The 24941-nt window shown below is 37.1% G+C and overlaps 2 protein-coding genes across 20 annotated transcripts in view; one reads left to right on the top strand and one right to left on the bottom strand.

Moving 5' to 3' along the window:
* SENP5 (SUMO specific peptidase 5) overlaps positions 1-20966 on the top strand; it is a 42460-nt gene extending 21494 nt beyond the window's left edge. For 2 of the 13 annotated variants that reach the window (XM_019922719.2, XM_019922718.3), the window contains exons 5-10: positions 244-291; positions 2214-2291; positions 11275-11412; positions 14058-14141; positions 15613-15663; positions 16530-20966. In XM_019922719.2, the coding sequence (XP_019778278.1) occupies positions 244-291; positions 2214-2291; positions 11275-11412; positions 14058-14141; positions 15613-15663; positions 16530-16640 (510 nt within the window). In that variant the 3' untranslated portion in view covers positions 16641-20966. Of the gene's footprint in view, positions 1-243; positions 292-2213; positions 2292-9856; positions 10366-11274; positions 11413-13747; positions 13862-14057; positions 14142-15612; positions 15664-16439 lie in introns of those variants that run through there. The other 11 variants (XM_019922722.3, XM_019922720.3, XM_019922723.2 and 8 more) reach the window with 11 other exon arrangements.
* Positions 1-24941, bottom strand: part of NCBP2 (nuclear cap binding protein subunit 2) — a 32759-nt gene that overhangs the window by 4875 nt on the left and 2943 nt on the right. For 2 of the 7 annotated variants that reach the window (XM_033855657.2, XM_073804071.1), the window contains exons 3-4: positions 22533-22671; positions 21666-21925 (exon numbers count right to left, since the gene is read on the bottom strand). In XM_033855657.2, coding sequence (XP_033711548.1) covers positions 21854-21925; positions 22533-22671 — 211 coding nt within the window. In that variant the 3' untranslated portion in view covers positions 21666-21853. Of the gene's footprint in view, positions 1-3276; positions 4001-4133; positions 4248-20426; positions 20840-21665; positions 21926-22532; positions 22672-24941 lie in introns of those variants that run through there. The other 5 variants (XR_012331477.1, XM_073804069.1, XM_033855659.2 and 2 more) reach the window with 5 other exon arrangements.

Below are 24941 nucleotides of genomic sequence, written 5' to 3'. Positions count from 1 at the left end.
GCATGGAAGTTGCAGAGGATGTTGGACAATAAAATGTAATTAATAACCTCTAGGTTGGCCTCACAATTATCTTTTGGAATCAAGGATTCTTTATTCCTTACTGAAGTGACTCATTCACTAACGCAGTACAGTATTGGAAAGGTTTGATTACTTTTAGCAGTAGCAATATGTTATTCATTCTGAGTGGATGTTCTGAATTGCATAGGGTTATTAGTAAGCTGGTTTTATGTTGACTTTTTATAGGTCATTAATATGTACGGTGAGCTGATAATGGATGCAGTCCCAGACAAAGTAAGTGAAAACTTTCTCTTTAGGAGAAAGAATCCTTGTGTATTAAAGGAAGAAGCTTTTTTTTTTAACTTTATGTAATTATTGGATATTTCTTAGATTTTTAAAAGGAGATTTTTGTCTTGATATGTGCTAGGATTGCGCATAAGGTCTATAAAATCATTTCAGCATAAGAAAGTCATGATGCCAGTATTTTCCTGCTTATTTATTTCAGAATGGGTGTGTTTTTGATATCTTGAAGAGGCTTTTTTTTTTTCTTTAGTGGGTAGATGCACAAGAAGGACTATTTGCTTTGAATTTTTAAATTTAACTTTAAAAAACTTTAACTTAATGTATTACTCCCTTTAAAAATGTAGTAAAGTAGTATTCATCTTCACTTTTTCTTGGATTAATCTTTGATACTCAGTTTAAATACAAACTAACCCCCCTTAAACTCTAAAATTCCCTCAAGAGCTTAGTTACTGTTTTTTAAAATTTAATATATTAAATTTTCTTTCTGAGTACTCACATTGCCTGATGGGGAGGCTTTAATTTCAAGCAAAACCTTTCCAAGTACTTTATAAACTTTTATAAATCTAATAATTTAAACAGGTAAATATAATGAATCTCAGATTCCAACACTTTATTAATAAAGACAAAATGTCATAACTTTCCACTTAAAATCAAAAATCTGTTATACATTTTAAATTGGTATCATGAAGCTAATCTGTCAGATTCTCTATTTTGTCAAATTCTCTTAATCATCAGAAATCTAAACATACACCTGTATGTTTAGATTTAAACACCAGATGATTTTTAACATAAAAGTATTAATTTCAAGAGTATAATTTCCCTTCATTACCACTACATTTAATTCTAAACCTTCATTGGATGAAAAGGACACTTAACCAAGGCCGTGGTTCTCAAAGTATAGTCCCCAAACCAGCAGCATCAGCATCACCTGGGAATTTACTAGGAATGCAGAGTTTTGGATCCAACCGACACCTACTAAATCAGAAACTGGAGGTGGAGCTCAGCAGTCTGTGTTTTAACAAGCCCTGCAGATTCTGAAGGACTCAAAGTTTGAGGATTACTGTCTAGAGATAGCTACTACAAGCCTTTTTTATTAATATCTTAAACTGTGTGATTCTCAAAACAAATGTGCATCAGAATCCTCAGAAACCAGATTGCTGAGCCCTGCCCTCATAGTTTCTGTTTTAGTAGGACTGGAGTGGGGCCTGAGAATTTCCCTTTTAACAAGTTCCCAGGTGATGCTGATACTGCTGGTCTGATGACCACACCCTGAGAACCTCAGCACTAAGGGAACAGTTTTATCATCTCAAGTGAGTCAAAGTTAGAGTGAACACTTTAAGACTGTAGTATGTTTACCGTCTCAGGTGAGCTCATACTCGTTTATAAGCCAGAATTTTGAAAAAGCCAAGGATGCAGGACATGATGCTACATACGACTAGGGTAATTTTTTCAGTGCTAGAAATGATCATGCTAAAGCCTTTTTATAGTTGTTATGACTATAGGAGTCTCCAAATCCACATCCTTCAGATGGGGTTAGTTTTGTACTCCACATCCCTTGAGTTCAAAGTAATTGTTACCTGATTCTTTCATAGCCTGTTTCAACTTTATCACCTGATTTGATGAGATTTATCAGGTTGCTTCTTTACTTGATTGGATTCAGGTAATTTATTTACTGCCCCATTCCAGTTCTGACTATAGACCAACCACATCTGTGAGGTCATCCTAATGAAAATTTGAAACAGTCTACTTTGAACTGGTTAATGTATGTTTTGGTCATTATTTTTAAGAAGAAACTTTTCCTCATTTTTTGGTCCATCTTACATTCAGGGATTTTAAAATTTCCATTTTCTTGTGAAGTTAAGTCTTGGCACAGCTTAATATAACCTGAGTGCTTGTATTTGATGTCTTTCTAGGTTCACTTCTTCAACAGCTTTTTTCATAGACAGCTGGTAACCAAAGGATATAATGGAGTAAAAAGATGGACTAAAAAGGTATTCTCTTTATTTCTTTTTTTTAATTTCTTTTTTATTCTAAATTTGAAATGCAGATGATAAGCCACTTTGAGTGGAAGGATAACTTTACTGCCAATTATGATGTTAATTAGAAACAGGCTTTTCAGTGTAAGTTTTTTATTGTTTCTTTTGAATGCTTTTTATTTTTTATCATCATCATTTGATTATGTTTAGTTTTTAATTTTATTTATTTTTATAGATCTTTATTGGAGTATAATTGCTTCACAATACTGTGTTAGTTTCTGTTGTACAACAAAGTGAATCAGCCATATGCATACATATATCCCCATATCCCCTCCCTCTTGAGCCTCCCTCCTACCCTCCGTATCCCACCCCCTAGGTCATCGCAAAGGAATCTTTTTGCTTGAAAGACAAGACACTAGTAAAATTCTTGAGTCTATCCAGTTCATTGGAATCTGCTATAACAGAAAGCACTGGATTGGAAGTTCATGGTTCTGACATTGCTATTAGCTTGCTGTACAACTTAGATAAGACACTTAATTTGGGCTTCAGATTGCTTATTTATAAAACAAAATGATAAATTAGAGCAATCCCTAAGGTACTTTCCAACCTTAATTTCTCTCAGTATTCATTGACTGTCAGAAACATTATTTTAAAAGCCTATTTATATACTATTTTTGATATTTTGAAATTACCAACAAGTTCAAAATTCACAGTCATAGGTCTAGAGATACTGCAACTTTTCACTTTTTATACTGGATGGGCTAGAGAAGTTAGGAGTAAGTCTTGTCTTACGTAGTTGTGGGTGGAAATAATTTTTTGCAAAGTACAAACACCTGATTGAACATTGCTATATAGGTAATATGTTCAAGGCATCATCAGTAGTGGCAAGATAAACTATATTTGGTTGAAGAGTGCACATCTGAGGAAATAGATATAATGAACTCAGGATTCAGACCTGGGTTCAGATCCTTTTTTTTTTTTTTTCACACACACACACACACACACACACTGTATTTTATTTTTACAAGAGATAAATAGACACCAAGCATTGTAAATGGATGACCACAACAAAAGCAACAATGATTGCAATTACCAAACACGAAACACACTCATACTATGTCATAATATTGACATTCAGTCCAGTAATCCTCCACTGTAACAGCTCCTTTACTTTGCAGTGAAAATTGATTTGTATATTTTTTGCCCCTGAGTCCTTTGGGACTTTTTTTTTTTTTTTTTTTTGCGGTACGCGGGCCTCTCACTGCTGTGGCCTCTCCCGTTGCGGAGCACAGGCTCCGGACACGCAGGCTCAGCGGCCATGGCTCATGGGCCCAGCCGCTCCGCGGCATGTGGGATCTTCCCAAACCGGGGCACGAACCCATGTCTCCTGCATCGGCAGGTGGACTCTCAACCACTGCGCCACCAGGGAAGCCCGGGACTTTTTTTTTGTATTCAAACAAAGTCACAAAAATTATAATCATCCTCATCAGTTCACTCAGTCCCATGTAATTAATTTTTTTTTATCTTGATCTTTTGTTAGCAGTTTTATGAGTTCATCAGTTTTCCATTAGAGTTCTGAAAATGCTTATCCATTCAGTTCAGCAGTATAGTCAGTGACCAGAAACCTGTACTTGTCAGAGTCTTTTCCATGAATTCCTTGAAGATGAAAGAAACCCTTTTATAGGAGCATATTTGCAAAAGCATCAGAGTACACCCAGAACTGTCTGTAAATGACAGAAGAGTTAAAAATGACCATGGTTAAAGATCTTATGAAAGTTCATAATAATGCAATTGACAAGGAAATTTAGTTATTTCTGAGATATACATTTTAAAGTAATAACTAGAATTATGACTTACAACATTATACTGGAACATATAAGATTTTTGGGGTTCAGATCCTGGTTCAGCCACTTAACTGGTTGTAAGACCTTGGGTGAATTACTTAATTCCTTTAATCTTTAGTTTCATCATCTATAAAATAGGAATATCAGTTTTATTTATCTTGTGAGGATTAAATGAGATAATGCATGTAAACCACTAAGCACATGATAAACACACATTAAGTGGTCATCATTTTTATATTGTGATGGTAGAAGCATGGGAGAAGACTAGTGTAGCTGGAATGCAGAGCAAAGAAGAGAGTGACATAAAGTGGATCTGATGCAGAGATCAGGGTCTTGAGGTCTGTGTTTTGAATTTTATCCTAAATGCGTAAGAATCTGTTGAAGGGTTGTAGGTGACGACATCCAATTTGTAGTCTACTCTAGTGGCACTGAAGAAGATGGACAAGTGTGGGAGCAAAGTTGATGTGGGTAGAACAGGAGGCCACTGCAGATTGATGATACTTTAAATTAGAATGGTAGAGATGGAAGATGTACACAAATATGAGTGTGACCTAGGGAGTAAAATAACAGAACTTGGTGATGAGTAGGTTATGGGAATGAAGGAGAAGGAAGTGTGAAAGATGACTTCTGAGTATGTGGCTTGTGCCACTGGATGGGCTGTGGTGGTGTTTATATTAGAAAAATTGAGGACAACTAATTAGTAGGGGATTGGTCAAATTAAAACTGTACATACATATAATAGGATGCCACTTAACCAGGAAAAGTTACATAGCTGAGGAAAGATGATCATATGTAGTATGGATTAGAGAAAGGTTAGACAGGTATACCTTGGAGATATTGTAGGTTTGGTTCCAGACCACCACAATAAAGTGAGTATTGCAATAAAGTGAGTCACTGGATTTTTTGGTTTCCCAGTGCGTATAAAAGTTATGTTTACACTATATTGTAGTCCCTTATGTTTGCAATAGCATTATGTCTAAAAAAATAATGTGCATACCTTAATTAAAAATACTTTTTTGCTAAAAAAATGCTAACCATCCCCTTAGCCTTCAGTGAGTTGTAGCAGTAATATCAAAGATCATTGATCACAGATAACCATAACAAATAAAATAATAATAAAACAATTTGAAATATTGCAAGAATTACCAAAATGTGACACAGAGACATGAAGTAAACAAATGTTGTTGGAAAAGTGGTGCCAATAGACTATCTATGCAGGGTTGCCATAAACCTTTAATTTATAAAAAATGCAATATCTGCAAAGTACAGTAAAACAAGGTATGCCTTGTAAATAGCATGGAAAAATATATACTCATGGAAGAATTCCTGAATAATAAACAACATGAGAATGAAGGAATAAAGTAAAGTATAAATATGTGAGTCATTTCATTAAATAGAATAAATTAAATTGTTCCATCCTCTGGACCCTCTCAGATTGGGTTAAATCAGAAAATCCAGCTATATGCTGTGTATAAGGAGTAAACATAAAATAATATGAAAAAGAAAGCTTGAAAGTAAAGTGACAGGTAAAGAGGTACTAGGCAAATGCAAACCAAAAGAAAGGAGTGGCAAGCAAAAAGGAGGAATAGCAGTATTAACAGCAGATGAGGTAGAATTTAAGGTGAAAAGTACACTGTATGATAAAACTTCAGTACATAGGAGATATAACAATGATTACAAAAGCTAGGAGACCTTGGTAAATAGTGATAATGGGAGACCTCTTTCATAGTTGGACAAATCTAGTAGATAAAAAATAAGATCATAAATAAAAAATAATACAACCAGTGCTTTTGGTTTAATAGATATATACTAGATCTTTATACCCCTCAAAAAGAGAATATACATTTATTCCTATATCTAAGGAACATTTGTAAAAAATTGACCATGTACTTGGCCACAAAGAAAATTATTACACTATTCCTTAATCACAGTTCAGTTAAATTAAAAATAAATATTAAAAGATGACTAAAAAAACGTAATTAAAAAATTGCACTAGATATAAACCCTTGATATGACCCCTGGGTCTAAAAGAAAATAAAAAATGAAATTATATACAAACTGTCTAGAAAAAGATAGAAAGGGGAACACATCTTACCAACCACTATGGAACATAATGAAAGCTGTTTTGAGGAAAAAATAATGGCCATAAATGCATTATTATTAAAGAAAAAATGAAAGAAGAATTAAGTACTCACTAAATTAGACTACATTAAGATAAATTACAGAACGACCAAAGATTTGAATGCAACAAGACAGTGAAATAGTGGAAGTACAAAGGAAATCCATAGCAGAACTTTAAAAAAATAATCTCAGAGTAGCAAAGTCCATTCTGTGTACAACTTAAAGCTCAGATGACATTAAAAAAAAAAAAAAAAAAAGAATTAATTACCTAAAAGGACAAACAGTAAACTGGGAAAAAATATTTGCAATTCAAATCACAGAACTAATTTTTTAAATATATAAAGTGCTTCTACATATCAATAAGAAAAAGACCTCACCAACTCAATAGAAAAATGGGTGAATGATAAGAATGAAAAGTTTTGGGACTTCCCTGGTGGCGCAGTGATTAAGAATCCACCTGCCAATGCAGGGGACACAGGTTCGATCCCTGGTCCAGGAAGATCCCACATGCTGCGGGGCAGCTATGCCCATGTGCCACAACTACGGAGCTTGCGCTCTAGAGCCCGCAAGCCACAACTACTGAGCCCACATGCTGCAGTTACTGAAGCCTGCGTGCCTAGAACCCGTGCTACTCAACAAGAGAAGCCACTGCAGTGAGAAGCCCGCACACTGCAATGAAGAGTAGCCCCTGCTCGCCGCAACTAGAGAAAGCCCGCGTGCAGCAATGAAGACCCAACACAGCCAAAAATAGATAAATTAATTTTTTTAAAAAATGAAAAGTTTTTTAGTAAAGAAGTGCTTATTATTGAGTTCTGGTTGTAAGTCCTTTGTCAGATCTATACTTTTTTACTGCTTTCTCTCAGTCTGTGGCTTTTATACTTATTTCTTAAACAAGTGTTTTGTTTTTTTTTTTTTTTTTGGCCACACCGTGAGGCATTTGGGATCTTAGTTCCCTGACCAGGGATTGAACCAGTGCCCCTTGCATTGGGAGTGTGGAGTCTTAACCACTGGACCGCCAGGGAAGTCCCTAAACATGTGTTTTGATGAATGGAGGTTTTTATTTTGATGCAATCTAATTTACCATACTTTTTTCTTTTATAGTTCTGCTTTCTGTATCCAGTCTAAAAAATACTTGCCTCATATGTTTTCTTCTAACAGCTTTATAGTTTTAGGTTTTACATTTACATCTCTGGTACATCTCAGTTTTTGTGTAAGATACAAAGTAGGGGTCAAGTTTCTTTTTTTTTTTTTCCCTCCATTGGCATTTCCTGAAAAGGCTTCTCTTTCCCACTTTAATTGCTTTGGCATCTTTGTAGAAAGTCAGTGGACAACATATGTATGGGTCTGTTTCTGGACTTTATGTTTTCTTGCATCGATCTCTTTGTTTTTATGCTAATACCACACTGTCTTGATCACTTTATCTTCACAGTTTGTCTTAAAATCAGTGTAAGTGTCCAGCTTTAGCCTTCTTTTTCCAGATTGCTTTGGCAATTCTAGGTCCTTTTGCATTTTCATATAAATTTTAGAATCATTTTGTCAATCTCTACTTTTAAAAAACTTGCTGGATTATGATTGGGATTGTGTTTAATCTGTATGTTCATTTGGGTAGAATGGACATCTTAACGGTATTAAGTCTTCTAGCCCATGACATGGTATATTTTCCATTTATTTGAGTCTTTAATTTTTCTCAGCAGTATTTTATAAATCTTAGTGTACAGTCTTGCATGTATTTATTTATTTATTTACGTGGTTGCGCTGGGTCTTAGTTGCAGCAGGCGGGATCCTTAGTTGTGGCTCACCAGCTCCTTTAGTTGCAGCACATGTGCTCCTTAGTTGCAACTTGCAGGCTCCTTAGTTGCAGCCGCTGGGCTCCTTAATTGTGGCATGTGAGCTCTTATTTTTTTTAATGTATCCCTAAGTGTTTCATATTGATGAAACTGCTAAAAACAGAATTTTTAAAACGTTATCTTCCAATTGTTTGCAGTTAGTATATAGGAATACAATTGATTTCTGTAAATTTACCTTGTATCCTGTGACTTGTCAGACTCACTGGTTTTAGGAGCTTTTTTGTAGATTCTGTGAGAATTTCATAGAAAGTCATGTCTGTAAGTAATGACTGTTTTATTTTTTCCTTTCCAAATCGTATGCCATCTTTTTCTTGCTTTATTGAACTGGCTAGGACTTCTAGTACGTTGTTGAATAAAAGTAATGAGAGAGGACACCTTTGCCTTGTTCCTAATCTTAGGAGGAAAGCATTCAGTTTTTCACTACTGTTTATGATGTCAGTTGTAGGTTTTTTGTAGACGCTCTTTACCAGGTTAAGGAAATTCCCTCCTATTCTTAGTTTGCTGAGAGCTTTTAATCATAGATGGATGTTGAGTTTTATCAGATGCTTTTCCCTATATCTAAGGAGATGATCCTGTCTTTTCTCATCTTTATTCCTTTAATGGGACCCAAACTGAAGGAGCAGCACCTAATCTTCAGACATGTCAGTCTCAGGGCCACATGATGGCTCTTGAAGTTTCAGCTTGGTCATGAGATAAATTCATTTCTCTTTACAGTGAATCATATGACTACATTTTTCCCGCTGGAAGGGGCAGTGAAGCCACATGGTAATAGGTAGTTCTGTATAATCCTTACAGGGAGGACACCAAGTAATTGAGATCAGTAATACAATTGACCACACACATCATTCTTTTTTTTTTTTTTTTTTGTCCCTCCTGCTGTAGCATATTCTTATTTTAGCATTTATTTCATCATTTTGAACTATATTTTCTACAATTTTAAAGTACTTTATATATTTGAAGCTCTTTTCATCTCCAAATCAAGGCATTATATTTCATTTTTTCCTGTAGTTTTTGGCAATATACAACTTGTTACTGTTTCAGATATTTTTTTCTTAGAAATTTAAGTACCAACTTTGAATTAGATAAGTTCCCACTACTAGCTCTCCACTTTATTATGCAAATGAGAAACCAACTTTTTTAATACCTACAGAGAGGGCATAGTTCAGTGAGAAAGATTTTTGTAAACAATGCGTTTTGAAAGTTCATCTTCTAATTCTACCTTATTAGCATGCCAAGCCCATGAGCCTCTCCCAGCTCTTTGCCATCTAGAGTAGATAACCCCCCATTTCTCCTGAAGCTAAATCCTCTGATAACTAGAGGGCTTTGTGCCTACCTTCTTGTTCATACACAAGTCTCAATACATAGTCTCAATACACACTCCACCTGACAAGTGAAATCTTTAACCTACACATGTTGAAGAAATGTGCTCCAAACTCAGTCTTGTTTAGACATTATCTCTCAATCCAAGAAAGCCTGTTAACAACCAGACTCTTCATCATCACATCCTCTATTTTTCTATCTTAGTCACTCCACACACATCATTCTTAATTACATATATGTAATAAGGTTGTGTGTGCGCGTGTGTGAACATTAATATATTAAAAAGAAGAAAAAGATCTGGACAGACAAACTGAAATATATCTTTTATCTGTATTTCGCAATTTTTATTTTAAAATTGATTTATAATTAAGAAAAAAGTTTCTTTTTGAGAAAAATGTAAATTTGGTCTCATTTAATGCTGTATTTTAAATACGATTTCTTGTTTTAGATACTCAGAATTTTTGAGCTGGAAAGGACCAATTGTATGTCCTATTTAGTATTTCCTGTCCACCTCACCTCTCAGGTTTATGGATACAGAAACTGAAAAGCAGAAGTGGTTTGTTACAAGGTCATGTAGACTGGTAGAAGATTCTTCTAGAACAGGACATTATCTGAATATCAGAAAGCAAAGAACGCTTGAGAAATAGTTTCTAAGAATCTAGTTTAAAGTAGCCCTATAGGGACTTCCCTGGTGGCGCAGTGGTTGAGAACCCACCTGCCAGTGCAGGGGACACGGGTTCGATCCATGATCCAGGAAGGTCTCACATGCCGCAGAGCAACTAAGCCCATGCGCCACAACTACTGAGCCTGTGCTCTAGAGCCTGTGAGCCACAACTACTGAGCCCTCATGCTACAACTACTGAAGCCCTTGTGCCTAGAGCCTGTGCTCCGCAACAAGAAAAGCCATGGCAATGAGAAGCATGTGCACCGCAACGAAGACCCAACGCAGCCAAAAATAAAATAAAATAAGTAATTAAAGAAGAAAATAGTCCTGTAATTGTTTTAACCCAGGGAATCACTAAAATACAAAAAATGCCTGAGAAAAATCCATTCACTCTTTTACAAATGTTTATTGAGTACCTACTACTTTATCATCCAGTCCACAACTGGGATTTTGAGTGGTACAGTGAATGTTTCTAGATTTTTAAGTGATATGTATTACGATATGAAGGGTGAGTGAGGATGTAAAGGACATGAAGAATTATCAAGGCTCTTTTTCTCAATTTCGACATCTGAGAGATTTGAGGTAGTGATAATAACAGCTAAGATTTATTGGCTACATATAATTTGCTAAGCACACTTTTGTGCATTTTACATTTATTGTCACTCTCAACAACTTCATAAGGTGGGTACTATTGTTATCTGTATTTTATAATTGAGGAAATCAAGGCACAGAGAAGCTATGAAAATTGCCAAAGTCATCTGGCCAATAAGTGGCAGAGCTACAATTTGAACTTGACCAGACTTAACTTCAGAGCCTGTGATCATATTGCAAGGCTATGTTGTTTTCTAATACCACAATTCCTTCCTAAATAAGAATTGATTCTAGGTCAAATATGTATATAAGAAAATAAGTTAGGCTTAAAAATAAGGGGCTAAGTCATTTTAGGTAGTTAATAAACACAGGTTTAGCAGGTTAAATGGAAAACAGTGCTTTCTGTTATCTTCAATTTTCTTGTTGTGTGTTTTAGCTTACTAGTTACAAACATGGGCTTTAGACTAAGATCTGGGTTCAGATTCTGGCTTCACCACTTCCTAGTTTTATGACCTTGGACAGGTCAAAGGTCAGTAAATGGAAGCTGCTGTTTGTTGTTGGTTTGGAAAGCCTGTGGTGATGGCTACATTTCTTTTTCTTTTCTTGATCAGGTGGATTTGTTTAAAAAGAGTCTTCTGTTGATTCCTATTCACCTGGAAGTCCACTGGTCTCTCATTACTGTGACACTCTCTAATCGAATTATTTCATTTTATGATTCCCAAGGCATTCATTTTAAGTTTTGTGTAGAGGTAAGTTAATATACTGCCCCCCGCTTTTTTTCCCCATTTATTTTGTGATTGACCAGATGGTATCTCAGCTCTAGGATAGAACAACAGAAGTCAGTACCACAGATGATCATTTTCTGTCATGTCATGTCAAAAATGTTGGCAGAGAAAAGGACAAGAGGAATCTCCAGGTGGGAAGAGGTAGCTGTCCACGATCTGGATCCCTCTCTGAGATACATGACCTGTTTTGGATTTCATCAGATTTTTTTCTGTCTTTCCCTTAAAACTACATTTTGAATGTGGATAGAAATCATTTTCCTTGGTTTCTCTTAGAGCTAAAATTGGCTTGTATCTTCAAAATAACTTCTGTAGAGTGTATTATAGCCAAGAGAATCAGCTGGCAAAATATTAGAGTTCAGTTAATAAGAGTTCAATAAGATGGTGGGATACAAAGCAAGAAAAATCAGTTTGTTTCCTGATTATCCCGCACAGTTAGAAAATGTAAATGAAAACAGAAAGATTCCATTTTCAAAAGTAGCAAAGACATGAATTACCCAGGAATATACTCTAACAAAAAATGGGGACATTCTTTGAGATGAAGACTCTAAAGTATTTAAAGGAAATCTGAATAGATGGGAAGACAGGCACACTCAGTATCGGAAGGAGATTAATTCTCCCTAAACTAATATAAACTAATTTCTGTCCTAATCAGTTTCCCAGGAGGATTTTGAATGAAACCTGATAAGCTCATCCTAGAATTCATATTGCAAAATTCATGTGCATGAACAGCTAAAATAGTTTTGAAGTAGATCAAAACTGAACAAAGGAATATTTGGTCTACTAGATGTCAAACCATATCACAAAGTTTTGAAAATTAAAGCTATTTTAATTATATTGGTTTAGGAATAGACAAGTGGATTGGTGGAACAGCATAGAGAATCTAGAACTAGCTCATGTGTATGTGGGAACTTAGTATATAATAAAGTTGGGGACGGACAGGCTATTCGATATATGCCATTGGGAAAATTAGCTCTCTATTTGGAAAAGTAAAATACAGGTTCTGTTTCATACTATTTATAAGAACAAATTCCAGATGGAATAATGACCTAAATATAAAACACAAAGAGTGTAGAAGGTCTTATACAGAACCAAAAAAAGCAAAAGACCTAAAGGAACAGATTGATAAATTTGACCATGTCATCATTTAAAACTTCTGTCTGTCATAAAGTTAAAAGGGATAGATTTGGAGAAAATGTTTGTGACATAGATAATAGTCACTATCCAGAATATAAAAAGAACTACAAATGAATAAGAAAAAGAAGGATCTAATAGAAAGGGACAAAGGATAAAATAAATGATTTTTAGGAAAAATGCAAATAGCCATTAAACACATGGAGAGATGCTCAGCCTCACCAGAAATATGGGAAATGCAAATTAAAACTACCTCAGGGTTCCATTTTTTGCCTATTATGTTAGGAAAAGTTTGATGTTACTAAAGTGGGTGTAAGAAACAGGCACTCTCAATTTCTGGTGGAGTGTATAAATTGATACAGCCCCTTGGGGAACAATTGCAATTCTAAGTGCCTTATAAATTAAAAAGACACATATCATATTACGTACCAGTTCTGTTTCTTGGTATATACTACATAAAAATACTTGCATATGCACACAAGAATGGGGCATACACCAGGATGTTCATTGCAGCATTACTGATAATAGTGAAAAGTCAAAACAACCTAAATTTAGCTCTACTAACAGAATAGCTAAATACATACATACACTGTAGTATATTCACAACATTAAACTGACCATAGCAGTTAAAAAGAATATAGTAGATCTTTGTGTCCTAACGTGGAAAGATCTCCAAGACATACTGAGTTTGGAAAAGCAAGTTGCAGAATGATACTATATATGGAAAGAAAATACGAATATGCAGATACGTGTATGTATGTATGTATGTATATACAGACACATATTTGTATTTCTACATGTACATACATACTTCTGCTCCACCTTCAGGGGGTTAATTTAATTCATGTAACCTCTGACTTCACCCTTAGAAAAGATAGGCAGAGAAAGATACACAAAGAGGTGGAGGGCATAAGGGAAAATTAGGAACTTCAGTAGGCTTCATCTTGGTAGAGAATTCAGCAGTGGACTTGACTGTATTTAGTATCCAGGATGGGTTTTAAGTATCACTTTCTAGAAGCTGAATGATACTTTTACCTGCAGCCCTCAAAAACATGGAGTATATCTAAGGCTAGAATGTTTAAATTTCATTTATTAATGATTTCTGCCATGGGTTCCTTCCCTTTGTTGGGCATTGGCAGTAATTAAGGCTTTCTTTTTGTTTTGCCAGTATTTATTTAAGTTTCAAATTCAGCAAGTTGACTTACTCCTGGAAAAGGCTGACCATCTCATAAAAAGATCTAATTAAAGCATATACCAGTGTCCACAGTCTAAGTGCATACAGTACAGAAGGTCTGAGTCCTTCACTCTATAAATTGAAAAAGGTCTGAAATCAAGTTCCAGCTTTAAACTCTTTAATGCATACTCTGCCCAGTGGTGGGGCCACAGCCTCCTCCTTTGCTTCTGTCTGCTGCGGGCAGGTTCCATTTTTCACCAACTGATGGAACACAGCATCTGTGTTGTGGTTTCTTTTTAACCAGAATATAAGAAAGTATTTGCTGACTGAAGCCAGAGAAAAAAATAGACCTGAATTTCTTCAGGGTTGGCAGACTGCTGTTACCAAGGTAAGTAAGTGATAAAAATGAAAACCCAGGCATGTCAAGGGGCTGGAATTGTCTAAGGGGTGGGTGTCTTTAAAAGCACATGAAGACTGATCATGAAGATACCAATAGAGAGCCTAGAGGCTGCAGGGAGGCAGCTCAGAGTAAACCTCAGTTCAGTATTCATCACCTGGCTGCCCAATTTCCCACTGCCTGCTGGGGCAAATAAATTCAGTCATTTCATCCTGGGGGCAGCTGCTGCTGATACAGTTGCTCTGTTGAAAAAAAGGAAAAAAAAATTTTTTTGGTGGCACCTGCCTCTTGCCTCATGGCTCTTATTTCCAGATGACTCATGTAGACCCAGAGAAATACTGACATGACTATTTGCATTCACTAAGGGAGCAAGTGTACTGGGCTGCTTTCCAGGCATTTGGGGAAGACAAGTGGCCTGAGTGCTTCAGTCTGAACAGTCTAGAAGCAGCACTGTGTTTGGCCATAGACATAAAAGCTGTATGCGGGGCAGAGTGAGCAGGCCTAGCCTTTTAACCCTGTCACAAATATCAGTGTCTTCTGTTTTATGGGCACTGCTTTGTTTTCATAGTGTTTTTCTATGTATGATCTCATTTGATCCTTACAGTCTGTGAGGTAGGCAGGTCATTTAGGGATAAGAAGCTCTTTATTGTAGATGAGAAAGCTGAATCCTAGGTGTGAGCTTCCCCAAAGGCCATCAAAACTATTGACAGAGTGAAGTCTTTGAACTCAGGTCTATCCGGATCAAAGACACTGTTAAAAAGGCAGGGTCTTGAAATAAACCTTTAACCCAAACCCAAAGGGACAAGGCTTATTTGTTTATCCTTGAACTGTACTATATGCTAACTTCTAAACTTATGTTTTGTATTTTAAATAACCTAGTATATTAGTTCAAACCAGAACTGAACTTGTGAATATTCTGAATTTACCCAGTAGTATATGCAGGTATTCTAAATTTAATCAGGATCTTTCATATTCCAACACTTTAGGCAGAGTACAGTAACCAGTTCTTTGGAAAACATACTGCTTACCTTTACCATGTCTTTAAAAGAATAGGACAGAGTTGTGAAATACGAGATGAAAAGGGAAGACTACCAAGCAGCATTGTTACTACGTATTCAGAGTCCAGGCCATGCACTGCGTCCTCTGATCCACAATTCCATTTTGATTCCATTGTCAGTGAATTGATAGCAAAACTAATTATCCAAATGGAAGTTTTAAAATAGGATTTTATTTGATTTCCCACTTCTCATATTTAGGCAAAATGTTCTAAGTTGTGGTTGATTGATAGCTCTTTTCATGGCCAGATGCCTCCATAAACTCAAACACTTTGAATACCAGAGGTACACACCAGCTGTCTTGGATACAGACAAGTTTCCTGTCTCGCTCATTTTTCCATAAAAACAGCTTTTCTTATCTGAAGAGGAATACTTGGTTTTAATGATCGTTTTGTTTTTCCCCGTAGTGTATTCCACAACAGAAAAATGACAGTGACTGTGGAGTATTTGTGCTCCAGGTAAAGAAATAGTTTTTTCAGTATTTACAATTTATAAATTAAATTTATTGGGTTTAGGGAGAAGTGGGATCCCTCTGATGTATACAGGTACTAGGTACAGATAACAGAACACTTTTCCTCCCAACCCTCCTTTGTTGTTGGGAAGCAGTAGTTCTGCATTTTCATATATTATCATTAGGAAGAATCACCTTCTAAGGCTGAAGATGAATAATTGGTATCATCCATGTCTTATCAGAGGCTATTGGTAAGCCACATTGGAGACTGATGTGAATTTGTCTGTTTCATAGACCCTTGGCATTGGTAGTATTAACTATATTTTTCTAACCATTGGTAGGTGGTCTTTAACCACAGAGTAAAACCTAATTAGATTTTAAATAAGGGCCACATTTAAACACTGTGCTTTCTCATGCTGTAGATCTTAGGTCTCAAAGGGCTATTGAAAAAGTTGTTATACATTTATGAAGGAAATTATAGTACATAATCCATGAATTTAGAGATATCCGAAGATCTTGGAAGATGGGCTCACTCATGAGACTCACGTTTGTAAACAAATTCAAGTTCTCACTTAAAGGCCATGTTAGGTCTGGCTGCATTCTCAGCAGATTTCACCTTTAGAAGAACTGGAGCCCCTTCATCGGTATGGCTTTTCACAGTATTGAGTGGGGAGGGAGGGAGAATCCCAAGACATATACTTGCCTGGAAAATTGACTATAATTTGGAGGTAAACGTTTTAAAACATTTTTACGAGTTTAAACAAACTTTATCATTTGCCTTAGACCCTATCCTATTAGGTCTGCATCTAGTAAAATACATTAGGCTGGTACATAACTCCACGTGCCACTTAAGTGTTTCTGGGACCTTTGCAGTACTGCAAGTGCCTCGCCTTAGAGCAGCCTTTCCAGTTTTCCCAAGAAGACATGCCCCGAGTGCGGAAGAGGATTTACAAGGAGCTGTGTGAGTGCCGGCTCATGGACTGAAACTCAGCAGGGACTCTGGGAAGTCTGACCAAGTTGGAGCAGATGGTTTGTTACTTGAATCTCCAAACACTTATTTGAATTTTTACAGATATTTCAGATCAGTGGTGTTGGGCCACTGTTGTTACCTCAAATTTATTTTCTGCCCTTACTCATTTCCCTAGTTACTATGTACTATTTTTTAATGTTCAGTTTGGTTTCATTTTTAATTTTATGGATTCTGTGTGTGTGTGTCCCCCCATATTTAATATTTATTATCCAAACGCATGCATATAGACAGAGCATGCAGTGCAGAGTATTAAAAAAAAAAAAAAGCCTAGTAGATTTGGTGCAGCTTTTGAAACTTAGTTAGATGTGAACTGAATACAGGTTTAAATTTTAATTCCAGAACCTATAAAAATGCAGGATGTTTTTGATACAACGTAACTCTGAGAATAGTAGATGTTCCCTGGGGCATAAAGGGTAGCTAGAAGGGGTTTCAGACAAAGCCAGTCCTGTTTTATTTTTACCAGCAGCACCTTACACTGACTTCCCTCTCCAAGTGAGTCACATTCCTTTTGAAGGGTGAAAAGGAAGTGGCCATAAACTGACTGGTATGTTCTATTTATGGAGGCACACTTGTAAGCACAGTGCCTGCTTTGGGAAGAGTTGATTAAGGTATGAGAAAAAGACAGCGACCTTGAGGGTCCACTTATCTTCACACATGAGAGATTTCAATCTTGGTTTTAAGAAGCATTTATAATAAATGCTTTAACTTACAAAGGCTTTTGCTGGAACACTGATTCCCTGGATTTTTCTGGTTTTGACCCATTAAAAAATTAGTATCTGTCAAAACTAGTGGTCAAACAAATGAGAATTCAGCCTTTCTACAGCAATTGTTTCCCATATGGAAGAAATTCAGATTTGCCAAATACCTTTCTATTTCAAGGGTATTTAAAATATAAACATTCAAAACCGAAGACTGACTTCAGGTATTTTGCACGTGGGTGGAGAGGAGAGAACAGGAAAGGTATTAAGGGAGACATGAAACTGGGGGAGTACACCAAATGTTATGAGTTTTTTCCCTCTTATTTCTTTAGTGATCTCAACAGCATGCAGGGCTCATCTGCCTCTGCTTGACCAACCCTGAGACTCTAGCACAGGAGTCCTTTTTTTTGCTTCCATGAACCTCATCTTCTGGGGGAAGGCAGAAGTGGCCCTGTCCTGATTTATTACCCTTGGCTGCATTAGGATTAAAGTAATGGATCTTGCATCTTTAATCTAACAAAGTTTTGTGATATTGGAAAGGAAAGGAAATAGGGAAAGATGCATGTTAAACTACATCTTTTCTGAACTGGGGGAGGAAAAACAACAAACGTGTATACAAGAAATTCAGAAGCTTGTACAGAAAAATACCAAGTAAATGGCAGAAGATGCTTTGGTTTATGCCTCGTTAGGTGTGAGGTGTTGAAAATAAAAAGCTAAAATGTGCAGTTTAACTTGGCCATAAGGTAGGGCTGACTGCCAGCAGTTGAGGGTGGAGTCAGAACATGTTTACATGCAGGGTTCCCATCCCCAGACATTCCAAGCACCAACACCAATGTTTATATTGTAAACAGCCCCAGCACTTTCCTAGTCACTCAAACTCCTTAGTATAATATAAAACCAGGTCAGTATTTCTTATTGTGCTTCAAGTCATTAAAAAGACTGCTATTAGAGGCACTTTGTGCTGCTACAGGTAGGGTTGTATCAGCATTAGGAAAGGTGACAAAATGGGTTGGGTGTCTTCTTGAGGTTTTCAGGCATAATTATACAAACATGAGATTTTTCAAACCTGTATGTGAGACATTTGCCTTTTTTTTTTTTTTGTAATGGGTAACTAGACTATTGATTTAAAATGTCTTATACTTTAGAGCTCCGTATCTCGTATCTCACTCTCTGACAGAACGAGGCATACAGAAGAGACAGAATTGTGTTCTGGCCAAAATCTTAATGCCCAAAGTTTCAGTTGCCATTTCCTCCACTCTGAGAAATGGTCATGCTCTTAACAGGGAGGCAGAGAGAATCTAAGGTGAGCTGTCCCAAGTCCAGGGTGCCTTTCACGTCCAGTTTAGTAGGGCACCTTGAGGTACATCGTCCAGCATGCTTTAGCTTAAATGTCAAATATTTTAAGTCTGGTTAAAATGTTTCTCTGTTGTTCACGAAACTTGCTTCAGCACACATAGTTGCTTCCCCCCATCTTGAGATTAGGTGCAAACCTCTATTTAGCCCAAGCCCTAAGTTTAGAATGGCCTTTATCCTGATGTTTGCAATAATGGCTTCCTTGCAACAGAAATTTTGGAAATACAGTCTGGGCTGTTGGTAGAAGAGACAGGCATTGTTTTACTCTCACTAGCTTGGCACTGAGTTGTTTGGGTGCCCTCAGGGTGGGCAGACCTTATGCTTTTGGGGTTGAGGGCAGGCCTTATCAAACTAAAAGCTGCTTATGATGTGCCTTCAACAAGCTGCTCAGTCCTCTCCATCAGCAAATTTACCAGTCTGTAGTTGCTTTTATCCTTTTGTTAAATCTATAGCAATGAATGTAGATTTAGTTCAACTTTTAGTTAAGTTCTACTCAAGAATCATAGAGAACCAACCTTCTCTTAAGGAAGGGATGCACTTAAGGAAGGGAGAAGCAGCAGTTGCTGCCAGTAATCCCCAAATCATTTGTTTTGGCTTTGCAGTTTGTTTTCTACTTATCATTGAATATGATTAACATTGGTCACCTTGAATTCATAGTTGGAACAAAATAACAGACCTAACTGGGACACAGCCAGCACTAGCCTAAGTTGAGCTGCCCCTTTTCTTTGCAGTTGTGGTATACTACTTCCCTGGGTTAGAAGGAATAATTGGGAGCTCTGGGTGAATCAGACTCTTCAGGCGAGAACCAGTGTGTTAATAGTGTGAATTAGATATCCTGATTACCTGCTCTGCTTAATTGTTATGCAACTGAACTAATCAGCAGGTGTAAAGCACATACTTTGTTTTGTGCTAGGCTCTGCCTCCTGGCCTGTAGATAATTAAGAAGACCTAGGGAATGCCATCAGAAGTGCTAATTGTATTTGGGTGTTAACAAAAGCAAATCTAGACAAGCTGTCCACTTAAATGGTACCTTTTGGTTAGAAAAAAAATTATTTAAAGATTGTGATCATGTAAAAATCACTCAAACCTTCTAGCAAAAATATTTTTTTGAAAAATAAACTAAATGCCTTTATAAATGTGTGTTCTCTTGTGTTGGATAAAATGTACTGTTGTTTGGTAATTTTTCCCAGTGACATACCAGTCACGACAAGGCTCATCTATTAACAGTGACCAGTGTGGGCTCTAAGCAGCCCACACTGTCCATTAGTAGCATTTTTTGCAATGATGGAAATGTTCTGTATTGGCATCCTACAAATTCCATTATCTACAACAGCCATTAACCACGGGTGGCTATTGAGCATCTGAAATGTAGCTAATGTGACTGACTGAGGAACTGTTTTAATTTAGTTAATTAGCTACATGTGGCTAGTGACCAGCAATATTAGTAACTGTCAAATTAAAAATGGACATGCAAAGTCTGCATACTATTCATAGATTTCCCCCCAAAAATGTATTCCAGAGTAAAGACCGCTTCAATGTCATTATCGGTGAGGAAACAGACAATAAGTTGGTCCAATTTTATTGAAATCTGTTACAGAAGACAATTCAAATAGGAACCACTGTGGTTTTAATGCCTACAGAAATCTGAGTTACGTTTTACTGCAAAATATAAAATACATTAATTCTAACTACAGTGTAAAAAAGATTTTAATTAATAATGAATTGTTTGTCCTCATTAAATTAGATATTTGCAAATGTTTTCCTAAATACAACTAATTTAGAGATATCTTTCTTTTAAAGTTCAAATAGCCAGTTTAAATTTGAGAAAACATACACTTACTGTAACATGAAAGATGTTCAACTGAGATACTTCAGCCCCAACTTCACAAACTACTGGAGATTAGGAGATACTTTGTTGCTAGATGAAAAAATATCACTTACATCAGGGAAAATACTAGACTACCAGTTTAAAATGAGCAATAGTTCACATAATATTAGAGAAATTCTCTCTTGCCTTACAAATGCAAAATAAATCCTCCAGACTGCCTTCTCTGTAGAGACCACCAGCTCACTACCCAGGCTCTGAAACTCAGCACAGTTAGCTAGGGAAAAAACAAGACAGACTTCAGTATGAGAATGAGCCAAAACATTTCCCGAGGGAAGCATTTCTGATTTTGTTAAGTATTCTCTTGATCTTTAAGCTCTTTTTTTAAAAAACAAAACAAACAACCCCACTCAATTCCCAAGATCAGTTTGAAAATGAAAAATATAGATCTGCTGGCTCTAACAACCTTCATCATGTCAAGGCACTGGTTTAACTCACATCTCCTGATATTTCCTCCCCATTTCCTACTGACAGCGTCCCCCCCTTGCCCTTAGAGTAGTTGAGGTTCCCTCTAATACAGACCCTTGGTTTTTTTAGCGTTAGCGAAAACATATTTTGAAAAATGTGTTTAGTAAATACCCTTCAAGTCCTGACCTAATTTCCTGATACAAAAAGCACATAAGAAGTGGTGTTCCCTGCGACTGTCTAAGGCTTACCCAACTATTTAGGAAGTTCCCTTGACTCTAAGTTTGCCTTTAGAGGTTAAAATTCAACATAGAAAAAAATTCAGTTATCAAAATCTATTCCTAATTTAGAGTAAAGCTACATTACACAGCAAAACTCCACTTATTAAACTTTATCTCATGCAAACTTAAAATTATAAAAATAGTAATTCCAGGCCCCACGGTAGACCATAAACCTACTTAGATGCAAACATGGTAAACACTTAAAAATTTTTTTTCCATTCTTCCTAAAAGAAGTGTGTTTTGGCTGATAGAGCAACATAACACATGAAGTCTGTTGCTAAGGAACACAATTTTTGACCTGGTAACAGAAATCATTCTGGTAATCTGACACACAACCAAGATGTTAAGACTATAGAATTAAAGGCATTCTTTTGGATTCTGTCCTTTAATAAGTTTTTAAGTGGAAAACCATGAAGAGCCTTCCAGCTCAGTAGAGACATATTAAATAAAGCTTGGTAAAAATAGGCAGGTTCGCAGACCTTGGGAATGCACATCAAATTCAACAGGCCAAAGGAGTGAGTTTTTCATGACGGGGCTCTCACCACTCACTGGTTTTGGGCCAGTTTTCCATAACCTCCTCTCCCAGCATCGTAGTCCTGACGATACTCATCTCGCACCTTAATTGAAAAGAACATGTTACAGTATAGAGAAGATGAGTGTAACAAACATGCTTCCTAAAATGTGTCAAATAACTACGCCTTTTCAGGTGTCATGATGTGAACATTTCAAGCAGAACAGAACATAATTTTAAGCAACTGATAATATAGCTCAACTGCCCTGCAAAATTATTTAAGACTACCTAATGGTGTTTTACCAAACACCAGGTTCATACTCAGCATTCAAAGATAGCACGTTGCAAAGAATAAACTATTTTAAAATAACAATGTAAAAGTCATTTTACTGCATTTTGTTTTTGTTCAACACTCTTGGCAGGTGGAGAACATTTAGCCCCTAGCAGAAGTCCAATTAATGGTTGCTTGTGATGTAGATAATATACTACTTAATGGTTTTTAAAAATAATTTATCATCACTTCTCAGCCTTTTGGCTAAGATCAAGTATAAAAATAATTTACCAACCCCAATGGGTGGTTTTCAGATTCACTTCAAGCCAAGGTTATAAGCACAAAGTTATTTTCAAAAGAGCAAATACAAATTGACAAAACACTTGTCATTTAGGACTGGAATCCCAGGCAAAGGCTGAACCCAGAGAACCTTTCTGCATACCTGGCCCCCAGAACGCCCACGGCCATACTGCCTGCCCTCCTTAAAGCCTGCGTCCCAGTCTGTGCGAATGATCCGGTCATCCAGACGAGTTCCATTTATGTACCGCATGGCATTTTCTGCATCTGCTCTTAAATAGTATCTTAATTATAATTATTAAGGAATTAGCATTTCTCCAGATATTTTTGTAAACAGAGGAAGCAACATCTAAATGAAGCTGAGTTAAGAAAAAGTACAAAAACTAATCCAACCAGATGGAGTTCAAAGACAATAATTTGTCTTGCACAGGCCTGTTTGAGATTGGTCCAGAAGCAGTCAAAAATGACACTTATCCGTGGCTACACTGATGATTTTTTTGATAATCCTGTTAAGTATCTGGTTCCACTGTCTCCATATTTTGGTTTGCAAAATATAAAATATGTTCAGTGCAGGTTTTAACCATGAACTGTTATCCAAGAAAACAGCATCTTTGGGTTCCCTGAATATGAAGCTGTATATTCAAGAACCTTACAAAGAGGTCACGGTACATATGAATTGCCATTGCATTTCATTAGAAGGAAACACTCAAAATATCACTCACATTAGTAGTTCCAAATCAGATCTACTAAATCTGTCTTTGGGGTGCTATTAAAAAAAAAAAATCTCTGTAAGTAATACTTACGATCATTAGCTGGGTTTAGGAAATACTGATCTGGACTTTTTCCCCTTGTCTTTAATTACACAGGTAGGGAAACACTGAAATTCCAGTGTCAGCATCTACACAATGCCTAGCACACAGTGGGCATTCAATAATTTTTTGTTGAATGAAATGAATGCTAAAGGGCAAACTGAGGAAAAAAACACTAACAATGAACGGTAGCCTTTCAGGTATTTGCCATCATGATTGTTGATCTCTGACCTTCAAGGCAGATGCAAAAACACTCCAGTTCTTAGAGACTGGTTATTATCTAGTATTTTCTTTGCCTTTTCTGTCCCCCGTGAACTATTTTACAGTATTGCCACCAGAGGCAAAAAGTAAAACCTAGGCACTCGTCCCTCGTATCTGAAGGAAGAGTGGGAAAAGCTTGCAGAATCCAGAAATCAGATACCGAAATCAAAAGTGGGGCTTCTGGGACTTCCCTGGTGGCGCAGTGGTTAAGAATCCGCCTGCCAATGCAGGGGACACGGGTTCAATCCCTGGTCCAAGAAGATCCCACATGCTGCAGAGTAACTAAGCCCATGCGCCACAACTACTGAGCCTGCACCCTAGAGCCCACGAGCCACAACTACTGAATCCCATGCGCCGAGAGCCCGTGCTCCGCAACGGGAGAAGCCACCGCAATGAGAAGCCCGCGCACCGCAACGAAGAGTAGCCCCTGCTTGCTGCAACTAGAGAAAGCCCGGGCACAGCAATGAAGACCCAACGCAGCCAAAAAATAAATAAATAAATAAATATACATATTTTAAAAAAAGTGGGGCTTCTGGTTCAAGCTGATAGAGCACGTTTTCTCTTCTTTACTTCTCAAGGCCCCCATTAAAACAGAAAAGAAACACGTATACAAAGAGGAGAAGAGACCATAAGCAGACTAGAGATTCAACAGAAGGTGAAGAGTACTAGTGGATGAAACAAAGTCACAGTGCGAAATACCCTTGAAAGGGCTTAAAGGAGACAGCAAGCCCAGGAGGCTTTTTTTTTTTTTGGTATTTTTTTTGGTACCCGGGCCTCTCACTGTTGTTGCCTCTCCCATTGCGGAGCACAGGCTCCGGACGAGCAGGCTCAGCGGCCATGGCTCACGGGCCTAGCCACTCCGCGGCATGTGGCATCCTCCCGGACCAGGGCACGAACCCCTGCATTGGCAGGCGGACTCTCAACCACTGCGCCACCAGGAAAGCCCCCAGGAGGCTCTTAATTCCAAGTTGAATAACAAGTGAGGCTGAATATAGGGTTTAATTAAAGGTGTCTATGTGGGGAAAAGACCTGTTAACAGAAAGGCATTTAATCCCAGGCAAATAAAAGTAAAATGATAGGGATCTGAACTGTCTGGAGGAACTAGGGCATTGTCTTTAACATTAGCAAGCCAAATAAAATCCCTTTTCGTTCTAGCATTTGAGAAACCCACATGTCCCAAAGGCAAGGCAGCAACTTAAGAAGTTCTGCCTGGGGACTTCCCTAATGGTATAGTGGTTAAGACTCTGCGCTCCGAGCGCAAGGGGCCCGGGTTTGATCCCTGGTCAGGGAACTAGAGCAGCAACGAATCGTGTGCTGCAACTAAGACCCGGCGCAGCCAAATTAATTAATTAATTAATTATTTTAAAAAGTAGTTCCGCCTAGATCCACATAGTCTTTTTTCCCCTAATTATGATCAGAAATCCAGGGATCACCAGAAACTGAAGGAAATTTTACGGCATAAATACAACCAAAAGAAACAATTC

The sequence above is a fragment of the Tursiops truncatus genome, chromosome 4, assembly GCF_011762595.2.
Source record: "Tursiops truncatus isolate mTurTru1 chromosome 4, mTurTru1.mat.Y, whole genome shotgun sequence".
Classification (NCBI taxonomy): domain Eukaryota; kingdom Metazoa; phylum Chordata; class Mammalia; order Artiodactyla; family Delphinidae; genus Tursiops; species Tursiops truncatus.
The sequence above is the reverse complement of the archived record's forward strand: the minus strand, read 5'-3'. Positions and strand labels throughout refer to the sequence as shown.